General features: G+C 36.8%; 1 protein-coding gene and 1 pseudogene across 3 annotated transcripts in view; both read right to left on the minus strand.

Moving 5' to 3' along the window:
- The window catches only part of GCC2 (GRIP and coiled-coil domain containing 2), a 66,605-nt gene that overhangs the window by 25,112 nt on the left and 18,745 nt on the right, over positions 1-22,748 (minus strand). For both annotated transcript variants that reach the window (XM_025353571.1, XM_025353570.1), the window contains 12 exons: positions 17,972-18,076; positions 14,942-17,413; positions 14,158-14,230; positions 11,442-11,542; positions 11,223-11,321; positions 4,593-4,712; positions 3,867-4,031; positions 3,149-3,253; positions 2,025-2,187; positions 1,153-1,253; positions 980-1,057; positions 237-374 (listed from right to left, as the gene is read on the minus strand). In XM_025353571.1, coding sequence (XP_025209356.1) covers positions 237-374; positions 980-1,057; positions 1,153-1,253; positions 2,025-2,187; positions 3,149-3,253; positions 3,867-4,031; positions 4,593-4,712; positions 11,223-11,321; positions 11,442-11,542; positions 14,158-14,230; positions 14,942-17,413; positions 17,972-17,989 — 3,633 coding nt within the window. In that variant the 5' untranslated portion in view covers positions 17,990-18,076. The remainder of the gene's footprint in view (positions 1-236; positions 375-979; positions 1,058-1,152; positions 1,254-2,024; positions 2,188-3,148; positions 3,254-3,866; positions 4,032-4,592; positions 4,713-11,222; positions 11,322-11,441; positions 11,543-14,157; positions 14,231-14,941; positions 17,414-17,971; positions 18,077-22,748) is intronic.
- Positions 5,458-6,127, minus strand: LOC112604538 (annotated as a pseudogene). Its single transcript, XR_003115244.1, has one exon. The product of XR_003115244.1 is annotated as a transcription elongation factor SPT4-A-like (transcript).

The following is a 22,748-nucleotide window of genomic DNA, read 5'->3' on the forward strand; positions in this document are numbered from 1 at the left end:
AAAAAAAAAAAAAAAAAAAAAAAAAAAAAAAAAAAAAAAAAAAAAAGTGATCCAAATTATGACCGGGGTTGGCACGGGATTGGGGTGAGAGGCAGATTAACTGAACAGGTCTTAATCTAATAAGTGCTCTTAACAACAAAATACTAAAAAGGGAGAGCACAGCCCTGGAGTAAACACCAATGACTAGCTGACAATAAAATCCCAGTGGCTCGCTGTGGCTGCCCTGAAGAACGCACCTTGGCGGCACGACTCTCCTCCTGTAGCGCTGTCACTCTCTGTTGGTACGCACTTAGCGTACGCTGGTGCTGTTCTGCAGAGGTTTTCAGGTGCTCGTGGATTTTGTGTTTCTCTGATGTTATTTCAGCCAGCTGTATCTGGGGGTAAATCTTTAAATTTAGCTTTAGCAAATCCTACCTTCACTAGTTAAAGAGGTTTTCCTTAAAACACAAACTTTAGGTTTGAGACATAAGTACATATAAGGCATAATTAAGTAGCGAAATATTTTTATGTATTATTATTGAAAAAGAGACAAGTAGAACATTTTCTCACTAATTTATCTTTTCTTAAACCAACATCGATTAAAAAAGAAAATCCCAGACTACATATTTAACATACACATACAATGTTTAAATACTTCAAGACATTATATATATAAAAATATATACAAACGTAGCAAACATAGAAAATCATTTTATAAACTGTTTCTTGTGACTGCAATATCATTTAGAAAGTTCAGATGCATGCTTATTTTGCACTATTCTACCGTGTATTACAAATTTCCAAATATATGAAAATAATCTAGCTTGAGCTAAACAATATACTCCAGTTATATACCAGACTTGATTTATTGTTGCAAATTCCTCAAAATGTTGAGGAATCTTTCTAGATATCCTTATAGGATAATTAGTAAAATCTCTGAATGGTACCTCACTTCTACATGAAAAAACATTTTTTTAATCTTAAAAAGTAAAAACCTTACTTTATAGACTTCTACTTGCTGCTGGCTTGCCTCCAGCTCACCTTTTAAAGATGCTTGAAGTATTAAGTGATCAGTTTCCTACAGAATGAGAATCTTGGTTAAATTTTTAAAAATGTTACTCATAAACAAATTATGAATAAGTACTAAAATATGAAACTGAAAAATTAACATACTGCTTGCTTTGAATCTGTCAGTTCCTTTTTGGTTTTCACAAGCAATTGCTTGATTTTGGTGTTTTTTTCTTCATATTGTTGTACTGAAGACTGTAATGAAGCTAGCACAAGAAATAATTTCAGCAGAAAAAGATGAAACATTTTTTATGAGTGAATTTGAATACACAAATAATGTCTTCTTTGTATTGGCTCATCTTTAAAAGAAGCCTGTTTTAGCTTTTTATTATGGAATACTTCAAACATATGTGACAGTAGTAACAACAGTGCCATAAACTCTACTGTACCCATCTCCCAGCTTTTACAATTACAATCCATGACAATCTCAGTTAACCCAGACAACAGCAAGGTACTTAAGAAATGTTAAAGTGAATAAATGTGGACTATAAACATCTTTTTTTTTTTTTTTTTTTTTTTTTGAGACGGAGTCTCGCTCTGTCGCCCAGGCTGGAGTGCAGTGGCCGGATCTCAGCTCACTGCAAGCTCCGCCTCCCGGGTTCCCACCATTCTCCTGCCTCAGCCTCCCGAGTAGCTGGGACTACAGGCGCCGCCACCTCGCCCGACTAATTTTTTGTGTTTTTAGTAGAGACGGGGTTTCGCCGTGTTAGCCAGGATGGTCTCGATCTCCTGATCTTGTGATCCGCCCGTCTCGGCCTCCCAAAGTGCTGGGATTACAGGCTTGAGCCACCGCGCCCGGCCTATGGACTATAAACATCTTAATGGCAAACAGTTTTACACCCATCCTGGGCCCCAGTAACATTTATCCTGTTAAACACTTGACAGTGAAAGACTGGTGAAATAAACAAGAAATGCCCCCCACTAAATCAAGTTATGATGACATAATTAAAAGGTAAAGTGAACTTTATTTAACTCACTTATTTCTTCTTGTAGGGTTTCTTGTTTCTGTTTCTGAATTTTTATTTCTTGCTCCAAATCTTCTATCTTGTTGTTTTTATTACTTAACTTTTGATTTAGTTCTTTCATCAAACGTTCATAATCAGCTATTTCCATATTCATCAATGTGGTTTGTTGGGCATCCTGCACATTTTATAAATAAAAGATTTAGACAATAGTAGATCAGTTCATTTGTAAAATTGCTAAAATGATGCCACAGCAATAAATGGATGCTTTTCTGTAATACTCAAATCATTTACACTGTAATGAAGAAATGAGGAGTTGGATATTTTCTAGTTTTTAATTTCACAAAATATTTTCCAATAGTTTAACCCAACTTTCTTAGTTTCATTTTATTTCATTATAACGAACTACAATGGGCAGTTGTAGCCTGTGGAGCTCTTATTTATTAAATACTAATACTTCAAGTGGCTCTTATATACTAGTACATTTCTTTTTAGCCTAATCTTTGAAGGAGCAAAGTCAGCCAAAGTTTTAAGTATAATACAAATTTCAAGCTTTGACATTAATTAAATCTTAATGTGTCATACAACAATCATGTACACAAAATGAAATGTCAAACCAAAATCTTATAACTCATGAGCTTAGATTCTTCTGAAAGGACTGGTACTTAGAGAAGTTAAATTTTCAATTTTTTGAGCAAGTAATTTATAAAGCATTATTTTAGTACCACAAGTAACATTCTAAAATATTTCTTTTCAACATGTATAGAATAGTTTAACAATGCAGGCTGGGTGCGGTGGCTCACACCTGTAATCCCAGCACTTTGGGAGGCTGACATGGACAGATCATTTGAGGTCAGGAGTTCAAGACAAGCCTCACCAAAATGGTGAAACTCCTTCACTACCAAAAATACAAAAAGTTAGCCGGGTGTGGTGGTGCATGCATGGAATCTTGGCTACTCGGGAGGCTGAGGCTCAATAATTGCTTTGAACTCGGGAGGCACAGGTTGCAGTGAGCCGAGATCAGGCCACTGCACTCCAGCCTGGACCACAGAGCAAGATCACAGAAAGAACAGAACAAACAGAACAACAAAACAGAACGTGAATATTACACCAATTTTGATCCTAGTGTTTTATTTTACCTTTTTAACCAGCTCTAATTCTTGCATGGTTTTCTGAAGCTGTTTCTTTTCCTTTTGAAGTTGTACCTGAAGTTCTTCAAGTTCATTTACAGTAGTGGCATGTTCCTGAAATTAAAAATAAAAACAACCCACACAACCCAACCAACATTAAAAAGGTATTTTTAAGGGGCTTTAAAATAAATCTGACGGTCGGGCGCAGTGGTTCACGCCTGTAATCCCAGCACTTTGAGAGGCCCAGGCGGGCAGATCACAAGGTCAGGAGACTGAGACCATCCTGACAGTGAAGCCCCATCTACTAAAAACACACACAAAAAATTAGCTGGGCTTGGTAGTGAGTGCCTGTAATCTCAGCTACTCGGGAGGCTCAGGCAGGAGAATGGCGTGAATCCAGGAGGCGGAGCTTGCAGTGAGCTGAGATTGTGCCACTGCACTCCAGCCTGGGCAACAGAGCAAGACTCCGTCTCAAAATAAATAAATAAATAAATAAATAAAATAAATCTGACACACTAAAATACAAAAAGTTTGGTAATATTTCAATGTTTAAAATATATACACCCCCAAATCACAGCATGGATTCTCAAATTTATGGTTGGTATTAAGGAATTAATGAACTGTGCTATATTCATAAATGCTACTCCTTAGTAAGTCTTCCTTTCATTTAAATATTTTGATAAATGCATCATATATATGTGAATCAATCTCGCAGGATTGTTTTTACCTTTATCTTCTGTTCTTTCTGAAGTTTTTCAGCTTCTAATTCTTTGTCTACCATTGCTTTGGCTCTCTGGACTTCTAAAATCTGTACTTCTAATAATTTGGCATTAGACTGTAGTGTCTCAATACGAGCCAGCAGATCTTCATTATCAGAATTTATTTTTTCACACTGAAATGACAAATGATTCATTACTATAAACATGCAGAAAACATACACAGCAGAGAAGAATGAACAGGTACATTAACGAGAATACTGGCATAGTGTGACAAATGAAGATTTCAAAGTCCATGCTATAGAACGATAATGTTAAATTAAGTTTCAAAATCTGTCACTAATATGGTAAACCTTACAAGAGACCAGGTGCACTGGCAGAGTAAAGAGCAGAAATGAAAAACAAACCCACCCCCAACCAACCAACCAATCCTCTAGGGGAATTAAGATTAGAATAATAAGCAAGATAGTTGCTAGCTGTTTCATCTTATTCTTCTCTCACAAGTGGGGAGGAGGGTAAAGCGGGGGGTGGGGGGAATAAATTCTGTTTCCGACTATTTTTTTTTATGTTTATGCACAAAGTATTGAGATTAAAATACACCTGTTATAGTTTTCATTTTTGAAGTACTGAGATTAAAATACACCTGTTATAGTTTTCATTTTTGAATTTATGCACAAAGTATTGAGATTAAAATACACCTGTTATAGTTTTCATTTTTGAATTTATTAAAAAATTACCTGCAAAGTCGAATTTCTTAGTTGTCTTGTAAGGTCTTCAACATGATGCTCAAAATTGTTAGCACGTTCTTTTTCCACATCCAGTTGCTCTGACTGCTTTTCATATTCTAATAAAAGATTCTTCAATAAAAGAAGGATTTAACTTTGGTATATTATTATGCATTCAACAGGTCAGACTTTATCATCAAGCCACCTTAAGATTCATGAGTCCATGCTGGATGCTTAAAATATTTACCCAAGTTGAACAGAATACCTAACTGGCATTAGGTAATAAAAACAGCACATTTTGGAAAACTTTTAGTATTGGAGGGTGGGGGAAATGTATGAAAGGAGAAGAAAATTTTAAATATAAACAATATAATAGCTCCAAGGTTAAATAGTCTACTCATTAACAACAATGAACTTCCAAAATGTAAACACAACTTAAGGATAGAGGATAAAAAGTTTAACCTGGATACCTAACTCCACCTGAAGAATTCTGATGAGAGAAATACTCCAGCCCTGGCCTAATATAAGGTAAAGGTGCTAATGAAAGAACACTGGAAGACATTCATAGATTTAGTCTCTCATACTCCACAGTGACACTTTCAATATTTACTGAAGAATCCAAAGCCAACTGAATTTGCTTTGATATTCCCAGTTGGCCTACTGAAGGACAGAATGATCAGACTTTTTTTTGCCACACACAAGCTAATTAGGTTCTCCACCAAAATATGTAAATGAGATTGTTTTGAGACTACATGTAGTTCTTCATGTTCTTCTCTCTCCTTCCTTATAAATCCTGTTTTTGCCTTTGTTTCTGGAAAACTTCTATTCTTCCCACAAATGTGCATGCAAAATTACTAGCAAAATGGTGTTTTTTTTTTTCCTAGAGGTTCATATTTATTGACATTTGACCTAGAGTCCTCAGCATAAGGAAGGCACAGCCCTGGGCCATGGGTAGGAAAATCAGCATCCTACTCTCTCCTCAATTCCATCTGTTAATCCACCAACCCAAATCCCTCCCACCCCACTTGTAGTCCAAAGAAGATAAAATGATAAAATGATGTGCTGCTCTCTCAACAGTCAGCTGAGTCTGAATTGGAGGGAAGGAAGTATTTGAAGTTCTGCTCATTTAGTACCAGAACAAGAAATAAGCAGAGGCAGGAAGTGGAGAGCAAAGATGCTGGCAGCCCTGCAGCTTGCTAGGTCTTTATAGCTGTGTCTCTGGATTTGTAGGCACTTCGACTTTTCAGCTCCCACACAATTCCTTGAGGCAGGCAACCAGTGACCGACACCGCATATACACCTGGCTTAAAGTTACTGACTCGCTGCCACTTGGAGACCCAGCTGTCCTCTGGACTCATCATCACAATGATTTCATCAAAGGAAGAGCTGGTGGAGTCATACACTATCTCTCAGTTACCTTTCATTTGTAGATATGCATCACAATTGTCAAAACCATCACATTCAAACTGGTCTATAGTCTGGACCAGTCAACACAGCAAACAGGCCCGCAGATGCCGCAGGTCCTTCGGCACCGTCTCCAGGGCCATCTTCTCTGATGGGAAGAGCAACAGAGAGGTAGATGGCCACAGCCTGCGCACCCGCAGGAAGTAAATGGTGTTTTTAAAAAAATTTTAACTTTTCATTTCGGGGGTACATGTGCAGGTTTGTTATGTACGCAAACTTGTGTCACAGGGATTTGTTGTACAGATTATTTCACCATCCAAGTATTAAGCCTAGTACCCATTAGTTATTTTTCCTGATCCTCTCCCTCCTTCCACCCTCCGTTAGGCCCCAGTGTCTGTTGTTCCTCTGTATGTGTCCATGTGTTCTCATCATTTAGCTCCCACTTGTAAGAGAGAACATGTGGTATTTGGTTTTCCGTTCCTGCATTAGTTTGCTAAGGATAGTGGCTTCCAGCTTCATCCATGTCCCTGCAAAGGACATAATCTCATATTTTTTTATGGCTGTGTAGTATTCCATGGTGTATATATACCAATTTTCTTTATCCAGTCTACCACTGACAGGCCTTTAGGTTGATTCCATGTCTTTGCTATCATGATTTGCTGCAGAGAACATACGCGTACATATGTCTTTATTACACAATGACTTATATTCCTTTGGGTATATACCCAGTAACGGGACTGCTGGGTCAAACGGTATTTCTGTTTTTAGGTCTTTGAGGAATCTGTTTTCCACAATGGTTGAACTAATTTACACTCCCACCAAAAGTGTAAGTGTTCCTTTTTCTCTGCAACCTCACCAGCACCTGTTATTTTTTTGACTTTTTAATAGTAGCCATCCTGACTTAAGTGAGGTGGTATCTAAATGTGGTTTTATTGCTAGCACAGTGTTTATGTTTTCTTGCAAAGTTTACTTTTGGAAGTTCCACTGAGATACTATGCGTAAAAGAGAAACGACATTAACCAAGAGGACTGTGAAGCCTGGCAGTGGCCTTCCTCTGGACCTGGACCTCTTACGTCCTTGGCTCACCTCTGCAGGCTTCTCTAGTGGGTTTTTTTTTTTTTTTTTTTTTTTTTTTTAAGATGGAGTCTCTGTTGCCAGGCTAGGGTGCAGTGGCGCGATCTTGGCTCACTGCACCCTCCGCCTCCCAGGTTCCAGTGATTCTCCTGCCTCAGCCTCCTGGGTAGTTGGGATTACAGGCACGTGCCACCACACCCGGCTAATTTTTATATTTTTAGTAGAGACAGGGTTTCACCATGTTGGCCAGGCTGGTCTTGAACTGACTTCAGGTGATCCACATGCCTCAGCCTCCCAAAGTGTTGGAATTACAGGCATAAGCCACTGAGCCTGGCCTCTGGTGGGTCTTCTGGGGCATTTACACTCTTTTGGATCGTGCTTGCCAGATCTTTTTTTTTTGAGATGGGGTCTTGCTCTGTCGCCCAGGCTGGAGTGCAGCGGCGCAACTTCAGCTCACTGTAACCTCTGTCTCCTGGGTTCAAGTGATTCTCCTCCCTCAGCCTCCCAAGTATCTGGGACTATAGGTGTGTGCCACTACGGCCAACTAATATTTGTATTTTTGGTAGAGACAGGGTTTTGCCATGTTGCCCAGGCTGGTCTCAAACTCCTGAGCTCAGGCATTCTGCCTGCCTAGGTCTCCCAAAGTGCTAGGGTAACAGGTGTGAGCCACCATGCCCGGCTCTTGCTTCCCAGATCAGATCCTTGACTAATGCACTTTTGTTTCTAATTCTGATCTACACATGGTGAATTATTTGACTCAACTGGTAGCTAACTGTTACAATCTGAATTTTGATTTTATAGTCTGTCCATTTAGTGATTTTGAAAAGTGGTAGAAGACAGCACTTGGGAATCTAGAATCTGGCTTTTTAAAAATTTTTTTTGAGACGCTGTCTTGCTCTGTCACTAGGCTGGAGTGCAGTGGTGCGATCTTAGCTCACTGCAACCTCCATCTCCCTGCTTCGAGCAATTCCCCTGCCTCAGCCTCCCAAGTAGCTGGGACTACAGGCACACACCACCACATCCGGCTACTTTTTTTGTATTTTTAGTAGAGAGGGTGTTTCACCATGTGGCCAGACTGGTCTTCAACTCCTAACTTCAGGCAATCCTCAAGCCACGGCTTCCCAAAGTGTGTTTTTGTACGCTTATTAATCTGAGTCTGCTACTTCCTGGCACACATGCACACAGGGCTGAGGTATCACTAGGGTCTTTTCTTTTCCATAGAAAGAAGATTCTGTGCTTCTTTTATATTTGGGTAGGCTCCTCTAAAAATCAGAGATATTTATCCACTTAGTCTCTAACTGGCCTTCTTCATTTTTACTCATTCTGGTTCCATTGCTGTCAATAGCTGTAAAAACTGAATTGCTATGCCAAGGCATAATAAATAATGGCTCCCTATGGGAAATTCTGATTTTAATCAAGTATTATTCCTAAGGGGAGTCTTGGCACAAAAATGAATGCCAGGCATACAAGAGTCTACTTTTACTTTCCGTATGTAGGGTAGACACTTCTAAACATCTGAATAATTATAAATTATTGTTCCTCTAGGACTCCTGTGTGTTCAGATCTTTTAATAAACTGATACAAGTTATTACAAGTGATGTGAACACTGAAAAAAATAGCCAAATTAACAAACTCCAAAATTATTCAGTATCTTTATAACGATGCATCTTGAAGAACTTAATAGAGCGTAGGTATATGTGTTTTTAAAAGTGATTAACATTCTTAAACGTTTCAGCACTTCTGGTTCCACCTTAAATCCTGTCACATTTTTATACATAAGTTTATATTACATATGAAAATATGGTAATGAAATTTGAAAATTTAAATCTACACATGACAAAATTAGTATGCTCATATATAAAGATCTTATAAATCCATTAAAAAACCCATTTAAAATTTATATATGGGCTTCTTCATAAGAGTAAGTTACATGAGGAACTTGCTTCTTTACATTTTAAGAGACCCTATAATCAATTAATTTCTTCCAGAGGTAGATGAGGCATATCAATTTCAAATAGTTAAATCTTTCAATCTTTTCCTTTGTAATTCATTAAAATACTTTAGGTAGGAGTGCAGTGGTACAATCTCCCCGCTCACTGCAACTGCCACCTTCCATGTTCAAGTGATTCTCGTGCCTCAGCCATCAGAGTAGCTAGGAATACAGGCGTGTGCCACCATGCCCAGCTAAATTTTGTATATTTTGTAGAAACAGGGTTTCGCTGTGTTGGCTAGGCTGATCTCAAACTCCTGGCCTCAAGTGACTCACCCACCTCAGCCTCCCAAAGTGCTGGAATTATAGGCGTGAGCAACTGCACCTGGCCTAAATTTAGTATTTAAAGTTTGAAAAAGTCTTTTGTATCCAGAAGTCAGTTAAAGGATCAAGTATTTCATTCTAGGTTTTTAAAAAATATTTTTCACAAAATTCTTTAATCCATCCAGAATACATTTTGGTATGTGGAGTGAAATAAAAAGCTAATTCCTTAGAAGGAATTTCTTTCTTCATTGGTTTCTGTTTCAAATTTTACTGGGATGGTATAGCTTAGCGGATGAAACAACAGATCTGGAACGAGACTGCCTGAATTCAAATTCCAGCTCTGCTCTGTCACTTGTTCTGTGACCCGGAGGTCTCTTAAGAAATCTGAGTCTGCGACTTTTGAGTTCTTTAATCGATTTATGCCTCAGAGTCCTCACTTGTAAAGTGTTGATGCTAATATACTTGGGGGTTGTTTTGAGAATTAAGTGTATTGAGATATGCAAAGTGCTTAGAAGAGAGCCTGGCACCTGTTTGTTGTTATGCGGAAGTAACTATCTCTTCTGCTATGTTAATCTGTACCATTCCCGTATCAGAATTCTACCACATTACTGTAATTCTGTCATAAGTTTTAGTGTCTCTTTGAGTAGGATGTCACTTTATTATTTTCATTAAAAAAAAAATTTAGCTGCTCTTGCTAGTTTTTTACTTAAAAGTTAGAATTTTCTGTCAAGATCCAGCCAAAAAAAAATCTAAAATGTTTAATGAATTTGTTTCAGAATTTATAAGCCAATTTGAGAACTGATAGTTCAAATATAGTCAGTCACCATACGTAAGTTTTGCAGTTTTTTTCACTGAGTGCCAAAACTTCTCATTTAAGTGCTTCCTAAGATTGGATTTTATGGCTGTTGTGGTATTTTTTTTTTTCATCAAATCCTGCCTGATTACCGCTCACTCTCTTCTCCCTACCCAACTAACTTTTCTACATAGTATGTATCTTCTATTTTTGTATGTTTGCCTGTTATTGCCATTGGGATTTTTTTAAGTCCTAAGAGGACAGGAACTTAGTCTATTTGGTTGACCTCCAACTTGCCCCAGAACTCAGAACTCAGTCTGCCATATAAAATTTGCTGAATGAATACCTGAAGAAATGTAGTGATGTCTATCTTGCATTCAGTGATTTTGTTGTACTTTCATTTTTAATTCTTGTATTTTTAATAATACATTTTCGTGTTACTAAGATAAACAAGCATATTGCCTCCAAATAACAATGCTTCACCTTGTTTAAGCTTCAGGTTTATTCACTTGGCCAGAAAAACATCAAATAATCGTAGTAGTAATAGGTTATCTTTTTGTTACTGATTTTATTAGGAAATCCCAAAACAAAATTTTACTTTTATAAACAACAGTTTAAAGGCACTATTTAGGCCAGGTGCAGTGGCGCATGCCTGTAATCCTAGCACTTTGGAAGGCCGAGGCAGGTGGATCACGAGGTCAGGAGTTCAAGACCAGCCTGGCCAGCATGGTGAAACCCTGTCTCTACTAAAAATACAAAAATTAGCCGGGCATGGTGTCATGCGCCTGTAGTCCCAGCTACTCGGGAGGCTGTGGCAGGAGAATTGCTGGAACCTGGGGGCAGAGGTTGCAGTGAGCCAAGATTACACCATTGCACTCCAGCCTGGGCGACAAGACCGAGACTTCATTAAAAAAAAAAAAAAAGCATGCCACTATTTAAAGCTTAACCACTTTAAAATCTTGATGTTAGGATTCTATTACATTGCACTCCAAAACAGAATATTTACTGAAAAATACAAGGTGACTGTTTTGTGGACAATAGTTTTATATTTCCACTACATTTCTTAGAAGTTATGATTATAACTTTTATAACTTGTTATTAAAATGACTATTTTTACCTTATAGCTTTCTGCTGCTTGAATGAGATCTCTCATGGAAGCAGATAACTGGTCCTTTTCTGACCGAAGAGATTCAAGTTCTTCCCTTACAGTCTGGGTCTGTTTTAAATACAAGCAAAATTAAAGAGGTTTTTTTTTTTTTTTTTTTAATGGATAGAAAAACTCTTGATTTTTTAAAATATAAGATTCCTGAATCTTACATTTTTAAAGTAAGCTCACCTCTTTTCTGCTGGAATCTAGTTCTTTCTTTGCCTTCACGGCAACTAATTTTATCTTATTTATTTTCTCCTCCTTTTCTTTGCCTTCTTTTTCCAGATTTTCTAAAAATAGAAAATAAATGGATTACATACGAACTCAAAAGGAAAAAATTCAAATTACTTGCTTATTTTAGCCCTAGATTATTTGGAAGCACAAAATTGGTAATTTGATATTAAAATAAGCAGTAAAAACAGTAATACCATTTTTTAAAGTGGAAGCTTATTTGTTATGTGAGGCAATGTAAAAAGTTTCCATTGTCTTTAATTCTCCAAAATAGTCTACTTTTCTCTAGCCATTTCATAAGTTTCTAGGAATTACAGGCTTTCAAAACTTCTCATTAGATTTCCTGGAAATGCAGGTATGCCAGGACTTTAGATAATAGTGTGCCAATTAGGATCAAGTATTGGAGATATCAGATGCAGATCAGTATTTATGCTCCATAGGTACACTCTTCCTCTTGGCTGGTGGGTCTGACTTTCCCAACTAAACCTGTAATATGTTTTACCTATCCAATATGGATCTCTCTGTTAACTTCTTTAGCTACCTACCCCATTTGAACTCCAGAGTTCAGGACTTCTTGGTATTTGTTTCTAAAAATTCAGTTATGATCCAAATTTCTGTCCTGGCCTATTAATTTACTTGCACCGGTACCTTCCCTCTGGCTACCATAGTGAAGTGTCTGTGTGTGGAGCAAAGGCCAATCGTTTCACATCTGCATTTCATGCTATGTCTCCTTACCTACTCAAGCATCAGAGCAACAATTCTCCCTCCTTCTTCTCCAGCAGCAATTTTCCCCTTTCTAGCAGATTTTTTCCCAATATTTTATAAACATGCAACAAGAAAAATTACCATCAAGAAATTAAGGCCAGGAATAAATAGTGAAAGCAGTTAAAGAGGGTAGGGGATAGGTGAAACATCTCAAACATGCTGTTATTCTTCCCATAAAATAAAAAATTAAACCACAAGGTCCCTCTAGTTTTGTCCCATTGCTTTTTCTTTCCCCTATAGCAAATCCCTTGAAAAGAGTCGTCTATATATGCTCTCAAACATTGCCTCCCCCATTTTTTTCTAGAATCAACTGCAATCAAGCTCTGGTTCCAGCATGTCATGGACACTGACCTCTTTGTTGCTTAAGGCAGTAGTCTTAAGTGTTGCTTAAGGCATCTTATTTGATACATCAGGAGCACTAGCAATGGCTAACCACTTTTTCCCTCTTGAAGCACTTCACTTCCTGTCACTTGCCTTAGCTTTCAAGACATTTTATGTTCCACGTTTTCCTACCTCACTAACTGCTCCTTCTCAATTTCCTGTGTTGTCTCTATCTTCTCTATCTTTACATGAATGGACAACTGTCTCTGGTCTCCATCTTTTGGCTATACTCCCTTAGTAATTTCAATCTCCCAGCTTTTTTTTTTTGTTTTTTTTTTTGAGACGGAGTCTTGCTCTGTCACCTAGGCTGGAGTGCAGTGGCGTGATCTTGGCTCACTGTAAGCTCCGCCTCCTGGGTTCACGCCATTCTACTGCCTCAGCCTCCCAAGTAGCTGGGACTATAGGCGCCCACCACCATGCCCGGCTGATTTTTTTTGTTTTGATTTTTAGTAGAGACGGGGTTTCACAGCGTTAGCCAGGATAGTCTCCATCTCCTGACCTCGTGATCTGCTCACCTCGGCCTCCCAAAGTGCTGGGATTACAGGTGTGAACCACCGGGCCCCCTCTCTTGGCTTTTATGCCCACTCTTTAACTACAAATATTTATCTCTAGCTTAGGTCTCTCCCCTTAACTCCAGATTTGCGTAGCATTCTAACATCTCTACTTGGACTGGTATTTCAACTTACTTCTAAAACTGAACATCCCAATCTGCCCCAATAACCTATTATAAACAACTGGGAGTCATTCTACTCTTCAACTTCCCTTACCCTAATCTAATAGGGCACTAATTTCAGGGATCATTGGCACATTACATACTTCTAAGTCTTTGTTTCCTGATCCTTACATGGAAATAAGAGAGCTATCCTATAATGTTACTGTGAGGAATAAATGGATAAGATAAAGCCCTAACTCCTCTGCATATCAATCATACTGTTGGGTTCATGATCTGGCTCTTATCTCTCCAGGAACTTTCTAGTATGTGCCTTGATGTATGCTATATGTCAATCTACAAGCACCTGCTCTTCCTTCTTCCTAGAATACCTTTCTTCCCGTGTAAAATTTCTCATTCTTCAAGACTCGGCTAAAAACACTATTCTATGCTGCTTTTCTTAACTCAAAACAGTGTAAGTTCCTATGTTGTCAGTACTGTATCTTGTCCACACCTCAAACTACTGAAATAACAGTGAGATCTTTGAGCACATGGTCTGTACCTCAACCACTTTTCTATCACCAGTGTCTAGAATAGTTGGGCATTTAAATAAAGTTTGCTAAATAACTGAAAAATCCAAAATAAATCAGGAAACCATTTATAAATCACACCAATCTTGCCTGGGTTAAACAATAGAAAGTAACACTTTTGAAAGAGAAGGTAAACAGGTGTCAGAGGGGCAAGAATGTGAGCTCGAGGAAAAGACAGCTACGAACTGTGCTTTTAACAACTCATTATTTGGCTACTGTATTTCCCAATCTATTCTAACACTAACAAGAATCTGTCTAATTGTGACAACATCTGTAAAACCATAGTTACCTAATTTTTCTTCCAACTCTTTTACTGAAGACAGAGGATCATTTTGTACAGAGGGTGATTTCGCTAAGGAATCCTAGATTTTACAGGGGGAAAAAACAAAACAAAACAAAATAAAAATCAGAATCAGAATTCATTTTCCATAATGAATCGGCCATCATGTTAAGCATAAGAAAATCATTATCAAAGAGAATTCCTACAAAAAGCAATTTGGTCACAGATTTTCCCTTGTTAGACCAGAAAATTAATACCGACCTTACTATGCATATGGCATTTACTATTAAAAAAAAATAGTAACCAAGGCCAAGATAGATAACCTGATACATCAAATACATATGTAATAAGGAAATGAATAAACGACTTTTATTCTTTAATTTTTAAAGAAAACCCTAAAAATTTTAGCAATACCACCAAAGCTCACTCTCTTGCTTAAAAGTGCTCTTTACAAAAGATAACTAGACATTTCACACAAGAATGAAACTCAAGTTTTTTCACGTTTAGTTGTTTTGCTAGCGACTGATAAACTTCTGACCAAGACATTTAAATCCCTAATCATTTACTCTTCTATAAACTCAAGATTTCAAAATTATCTAAAACTCCCCAAAAATAAATGTAATAAACTGGACATACAACATGGAAATGTCTAACGCACTTTTCAGAAAGATGCCACTTGAACTTGAATGGTAAAAATTTACTTTTGATGTCAAGGTGTAAAAATGTTTAACGTATATATTTTAGAGTTGAACTAAGAATTTATTTGAAACAATACAATTCAAATGAACAGTACCTTTAATAGTATCAACTCTGCTCTCATATCTCGTAATTCTGATTCTTTTTGTTCTAGTAACGGCTTTAGGTTTTCACGTTCCTTTATAGAACATTTTTCTTTTTCATTATGGATTTCATTTTTGTTACATGTTTGAGATACTTCTTCAACTTGAATTAGAAGATTCTGATTTTCAAGCCTTGTTTTTTCATTAGCATTCTTCATTTCTAGAAGATCAGATTGCAGGGCCTCTTTTTCTGACTGGATTTCTTCTAACTCTTTCCTTAAGAGAACTTTCTCTTGTTCATAGTCTCTCAATAAAAACTTAAGTTCTTCACACTGAACTACACTCTCTTCTTGAAGGCACTTAATCTCTTTTTCTAACTCGAATACCTTTTTATCACACTGAAAAACCAGGTTGCATTTTTCCTCATTTATTTTTGCCAAGGATTCACCGACTGCCTGTAGGATATTAGCAACATCTTTCTCTTCACCGTCTTCTGAAACTTCAGACCCTATATCTTTAAGAAAACCATACAACTGAGTTTTGACAAATAACTTCTGAACTTGCTCATTTTCAAGCAGTTTATTTAAATTATCTCGCTCTTCAACCATTAACTGAAGTTTCTTTTCTAATTCAGTAATATGTTCTTTAAGGATAACATCATCTTTTTGAGACAAAAAAACTTCCAAATCCCTACTCAACTGTTTTTTTTCTGAACTGAGTTTATTGTTTTCCTCATAGAGAGACTTCACTTCAGCTGATAATACTTCTTTGTCTTCAGAGAGAGCTTTCATTTGAACCATAAGTTTTTCTAGTTTTTGGTCATTTTGATCCTTTTCTTTTAAAGTCTCCTCTAGTCCTCCTATTAATTCATTTACCTTTTGTTCTAGTTCACTGTTGTACTGGGTTGTCTGCTCTACTTTCTTCCCAAGTTCAAGAATCAATCTTTCTTCCCTCTCACATTTCTTATGGAAATTATCCATTTCTTCATAGGAATTTTTCAGTTTATTTATAAAATCATCTTTTTCCACAGTAAGAGAATTTATCTTTGCTTCTAATTCTTTTAACATGGTATCTCTTTGACTGAGACTAAGTAAGTATACTCCATTCTTTTCTTCAAGGTTCTTTATCGTATTTTCAAGTTCTGGTACCAATTCTTGTTGAGATAGTAACTTTTCATTTTCTCCCTGGAGGTGGTTCACAGTTTCGAGAAGAGCATCTTTTTCAGTAAAGGCAGTTCTGAGCTTCTGCTGCAGTTCATGAACATCAGATGCTTGCTGTTGCTTCATTGATTCAAACTCTTGACTTATTTTTCCAGCAGATTCCCCCAGTTCTGTTTGTAAAATTTCCATAATCTCTCGTAAACTCTCATAATTTAAAATTGCTTCTTGCTTTTCTTGCTGTAGGTTGTCACACTGTTCCTTAAGACCCTGTATTTCAAACATTAATGTTAATTTTTCTTTTTCTGAATCTGACAAAAATGTTTCATTTAGCTCCGATATTTCTTTTTGATGTTGTTCTTTAAGACTCTGTACTTCTTTGTTATGCTGTTCTACGGTACAGCAAAACTGTTTATTTAAACCTGCTAGCTCAGATTTTAATTTTTCAATTACACAGCCCTGTTCTTCTTTAGCTAGTAATAATTCATTAATTTTAAACTCTAAGTCTTCCCGTTCATGAAAAAACTCATCCTTTATATGTTGAGCATCCATTTCAAGTTTTAACTTAAGATTATTCATATAAGTTACCTCATCTTTTAAGATACTATGTTGAGATTCAAGTTCTTTTAAGGTATCTTCTAAGTGTTTGACTTTTTCATTTACTACTTGTTCTACAAATGTATTTTCTTGGAAGAGAAGAGAACACATCTGATTGTCTTGGTTTGCATTTGAGGTGGTTTTCCTTAAATTTTCTAACTCACATTCATATTTCTCCTGGATGTTCTTTTCACTTGCCTCACATTGTTTTACTAAGTTCTCTTTTAGCTCATTCAACTTATTTATCTCTGTTTCATGTTCCTTAGCTGATGCTTCAATCTGGCACATTAATTCTTTCACCTCTTCTTGGTGTATAGCTTTCAACTGTAAAAGTTCCTCCTGCAAACTATTAATATTTTTTTGGTAATGCTGAGAATTAGCCTCAATGATATTTTGGAGTTGAGTAACTGTTTCCTTCTTTTCATCAGTGATAGCGTCTAATTGCTTTTGCAGATATAAAATTTGCTCCTCAAAGGCTGGCCTAATTTTCTCAATCTCTTCTTGTAGTTTTTTAACATTATCTTCAGAGTTGTTCTGAAACTTAAGTTGTTCTGAGAGCTCTAATTGCTTATTCACTGCTTCTTCCAGTTCCTTTTGTAAGTTAGCTTTGTCTTCACTGTATTTGGCACGTACTGCCATCAATTCATTTTTCAAATTTTCAATTTCTTTCACATAGTTTATATGTGATTGTTCCAACTCCTTATGTGCATCTTCCATCTTAGTTACAGAATCCTATTACAAAACATAAGCACACATAAATTATTTAAGTAAGACAAAAGAAGCCTCTGCCCTTAGGAAAAATATTAGCCACAAACTAAGTAGAGAGAAAAGTAAATGAGAATAAACGTATTTGGAGAAACATGATACTGATATTCCAATAATTCTCCTTAGGTGCTGCCTATCTAAAGTATGACAATATACATCTACAATATTAGATCTACAACTCAAATTAGCTCAGACCTAATAGGCAAGAAACAGAAGCATGTCTCTGAATAGCCTAGAACTAAAGAGATAACGGTATTTAGTCATGTGTGAAAATCAACTTACTTTTTTTTGCTTTTATTAAAGAATAGCATTATAGCTGTAAAAAAGATAAAGCAACAAGTAAATTCACCTCTGTTGCTGTATAGTTAGGTGATTCAGTTATTTTTCTTTTAAAATCTCAATCTCAGTTTCTTTGTTTATATTACAAAATGTTAATCAGATTAGATGCTTTTTAAAGTCTTACCTCTAAAATTAGTGACTATACTATATAAGTTAATAAAAAAGAACACTAAAATATTGACTTACCTCAACCTCTTGCTTCATTTTTATATTTTCCTTTTTCAGAGAAAGACACTGTTGCTCAGTCTCTGCTTTTTCCAGAAGAATAGCATCCAGACGTTCAGTTAATGCCTATTTTAGAACAGGATTTATATGCCTGGGGTTAAAAAAATGGTGGATTGACCACATGCATAATTTTCTCCTGACCTTTTCAAAACACACTAAAGTGAGAATAAGAGATTTTAAAAGGTAGAATACATTAAGCAAAGAGAAAAGGAGAAAAGATATAAGGGTAAGAGAAATTTCAACACATTTTTGGAAAACTGAATTATGGAGGAGGATGAACTGAATTAGAAGCAGGAAGAAAGCTATAACCTAAGGACCTACACAAGGAAACACATATGAGAACCTGGCAAATATTTTGCAAAACTGAAATGCTCAGAATTGGAGGCAACAGATATTGTTGAGGGAGGTGTAATGTATGGGCTCAAAAATTGGGGATTGGTCAACAATCTGAATAGGGACCAGTCAGAGAGTAAGTAAGAAATAATCTATGTCCTTCCCCCATCAGAGACAGGTTATTCTCTGCAGAAATTAAAGAGGAAGTTAATGAGATGGAAAAAAAAACTCAATAAGCCAAGAGTCAGCTCTTTTAAGACAGCTATCAAAATAGACACCTTTTAGTAAAACTGATCAAAAGACAGAATTTCCAAAAAATAATACAGTGTAAAAGGATGCACATCTACATAAGTCGGGCATGGTGGCTCATGCCTGTAATCCTAGCACTTTGGGAGGCCAAGGTGGGCAGATCACTTGAGGTCAGGAGTTCGAGACCAGCCTGGAGAACATGGTGAAACCCTGTCTCTACTAAAAAATACAAAGAAAATTAGCTGGGTATGGTGGTGGGTGCCTGTAGTCCCAGTTACCCTGGAGGCTAAGGCAGGAGCATTCCTTGAACCCAGGAGGTGGGGGTTGCAGTGAGCCAAGATTGCTCCATTGTACTCTAGCCTGGTCCAGCCTGGGTGACAGAGCAAGACTATGTCTCAAAAAAAAAAAAAAAAAAGAAAGTTAAAGAAAATTATTATGAGTAACTATTTGTCAATAATAATGAAAACTCAATGGAAATGGATTCCTATAAAAATAAACCTTGGCTGGGCGCGGTGGCTCAAGCCTGTAATCCCAGCACTTTGGGAGGCCGAGACGGGCGGATCACGAGGTCAGGAGATCGAGACTATCTTTGGCTAACACAGTGAAACCCCGTCTCCACTAAGAAATACAAAAAACTAGCCGGGCGAGGTGGCAGGCGCCTGTAGTCCCAGCTACTCGGAAGGCTGAGGCCAGAGAATGGCATGAACCCGGGAGGCGGAGCTTGCAGTGAGCTGAGATCCGGCCACTGCACTCCAGCCTGGGCTACAGAGCGAGACTCCGTCTCAAAAAAATAAATAAATAAAAAATAAACCTTTATTGACTCACAAAAAATTTAAAAAGCATAATACTATATTTAAAAATCAAAAAAACAGTTAAAAACAACAGGAGGAATAGATGGTTTTTAAGCTGAGTTCTATCAAATTTTCAAGGAACAGACAGATCATCCCAATTTCATACAAACTTGTTCAGACAAAGTAAGAAGCAAGAATAATTCCCAAGGTATTCTATATAATCAGCATAACTTGAAACCAATATCCAAATACTTACAGAAAGGAAAAATCAAAGACCCATTTTATGACAAATCTAGATGCAAAAATCCTAAATAAAACATTAGTACACTATCACTATTGCTAATCAACAATTGTTATTAAAGACCTCAGCCTGTAAATAAAGCTTTAAGAGGACAGGAGGTGGCCAGGAGTGGTGGCTCATGCCTGTAATCCCAACACTGGGAGACGGAAGTGGGAGGATCAATGTTTAAGCCTCGGCAACAGGCGAGGCTCTGTCTCAAAAATAAATAAAAAAATAAGACGTGAGGCATAAAGACTCAAAAAAAATGTTTTTTTCAGATGATATGACTGTTTATATAAAAAATCTAGAAGAATCTATAGGTAATTAGAAACAACAGAGTTTCACAAAGTAGATATAGGATTAACATACAAAGTCAGTTCCATTTCTGGATACTAAAGAACTAGAAAATACAGTTAAAAAGAAGACAGCATTTACAATGGTATCAAAGAATATCAACGGTCTAGAAAAAACTTTACTAGAAGATGTGTGAAGGCATTCCACAGGGGAAACTATAAAACTACAGATTCCATGCAATTCCAGTTAATTGCAATGAAGTTTTTCATGGAATATGACAAGATTCTAAATGCATATGGAAAAGTAAAAAACCAAGAATAGCCAGGACACTTTTGAAGAGAACAAAGAGAGGACTTACTCTCCTAGATACCATGATTTACTATAAGGCTATAAAAAAAAAATAAAGATAATACAGTATTGGCAAAGGCACAGACAACCAATGGAATAGAAAAAAGAGTTCAGACAATTCAGACAAACACAAACATTTTTAACTATAATATTAGATTAATGGAGAAAGACTATTCAATAATTAAGGTTGTAAAATAGTTATTTATATTAAAAAATACTTCGAACCATATTATAAACAACCTCCAGATGGATTAATATTTAAATGTCAAAAACACAGTTTTAAATTCTTAAGAAACCTTAAGATGGCCGGGCGCAGTGGCTTATGCCTATAATCCCAGCACTTTGGGAGGCCAAGGCGGGCGGATCACAAGGTGAGGAGATTGAGACCATCCTGGCTAACACAGTGAAACCCCATCTCTACTAAAAATACAAAAAATTAGCCAGGCATGGTGGCAGGTGCCTGTGGTCCCAGCTACTCAGGAGGCTCAGGCAGGAGAACGGCGGGGACCCAGGAGGCGGAGCTTGCAGTGAGCCAAGATCGGGCTACTGCACTCCAGCCTGGGCGACAGAGCAAGACCGTCTCAAAAAAACAAAAAAACCCCCCAAAAAAACCATAAGCTGGGAGAAGGTATTTAACACATAAACAACAAAAATAACAAAAAATATATATTTTAAAAAATTCTACAAACCCGTAGGAAACCCATTGGCCCATTAAGAAAATGGATGTTGGTCAGGCGTGAGGGCTGACACCTGTAATACCAGCACTTTGGGAGGCTGAGGTGGGTGGATCACAAGGTCAGGAGATCAAGACCGTCTTGGACAACATGGTGAAACCCCGTCTCTACTAAAATACAAAAAATTAGCTGGGCGTGGTGGCACATGCCTGTAATCCCAGCTACTTGGGAGGCTGAGGCAGAGGAATCGCTTGAACCGAGAAGGTGGAGGTTGCAGTGAGCTGAGATTGTGCCACTGTACTCCAGCCTGGCGACAGAGCAAGACTCTGTCTTAAAAAAAAAAAAAAAAAGAAGAAAAAATAAAATGGATGTTATACACAAAAAGAATACTTTCAATCCAGACCACATGATCTATCATTTTATACCTATTTGGCAAAAATAAAAATGTATGACAATGCCTAGTGCTGGAGAGGATATGGATCCACAGTATCCCTTGTACATTGCTGGTAAAAGTTATTTCATATACTTAATAGTGGTTTGGCACTATCTCCCGAGGTTGAACCTTCATGTAACTTTTGACACAAAGATTTCACCCATTTACTTATAAGAATCCTTTGCACATTTATAAAGGAGATGTATACGAGAAGGTTCATTCTGCTTGTACTCCATCGCATAAACCTCAGCATAACCCCAACATCCATTAACAGTCTAGTTCATGAATGAACTGTTATTGTAATACAATGTCATACTCTATAGCAGCATGGTGACATGCAATGATACAGATGAGCTTTAGAAAAATATTAAGTGCAGAAAGTCCTAATACATTACAAACAACGTGATACCCTTTTAGTGAAGTTAAAAACTAAAATGAAAAAAAATTATAAAATGATACTTATAAATGCCATAAAACTTCATAAAAGGAAAAGGAATGATGAACATGGGACTTAGGATTATGGTTTCCTGAGGTGTGGGAAACTAGGGGGGGTGGAGTAGCAAGGGGGTGGGGATTACACTGCAAGATGTCTATTATTTTAAAGATCCTAGCTTTTGGGGGAGTTCATTTGTGATTATATCACAAATAATTAAATTGGAAGGAAATGGAGACAATGCAAAGGAGGCAGAAATAAAGTCCAAGACAGAAAAAATTTATTAGCTCAGAAAGATTATAGAACTTGTTGAATCTTTAAGATGAAAACAGAATATTCATATATCAAGAATGAGCTCTTTGAAACATAACATAAAAATAGAAAATAACATAAAATAGAAATTTTAATACAGTGATGGAAAAATTAAAAGTGGATGACATTTCTTCTTAGACAAAAGGGAAAACTATTGAGAAAAAGGAAAAACTCTATTGAAAATATAAATCTAGATGAGCATTCTAGAAAGTTTTGTGGCATACTCTATATATACACTGTTTCCTTCAACTTCTATAATCAACAAGTTCTTTCTTGCCTGCCTCTTTTACATACAGTATAAAAGCTAAAACCTAAAACCCCTGATTTCTCAGATCAACAGCATGAGGATACAGGAGCACAGGGATGAAGAGTGTCTGGGTCCTGACGACATCACTGGAAGACTGCACCAGCCTGAGAACTGCTATGTCTAAACTTCTTAGATGAAATAATACTAATTTAAAAACTATTATTTAAGAAAACAAAAACAAAACAGATGTAGAAAAATTCAGAGTTCTATATCAAGTTACAGCTATCATTCAAACGTGAGAGTAAAATAAAGGAATATTTAAATACAAGACAATACAAAAATTT

The sequence above is a fragment of the Theropithecus gelada genome, chromosome 13 (genome assembly GCF_003255815.1).
Source record: "Theropithecus gelada isolate Dixy chromosome 13, Tgel_1.0, whole genome shotgun sequence".
NCBI classification, from domain to species: domain Eukaryota; kingdom Metazoa; phylum Chordata; class Mammalia; order Primates; family Cercopithecidae; genus Theropithecus; species Theropithecus gelada.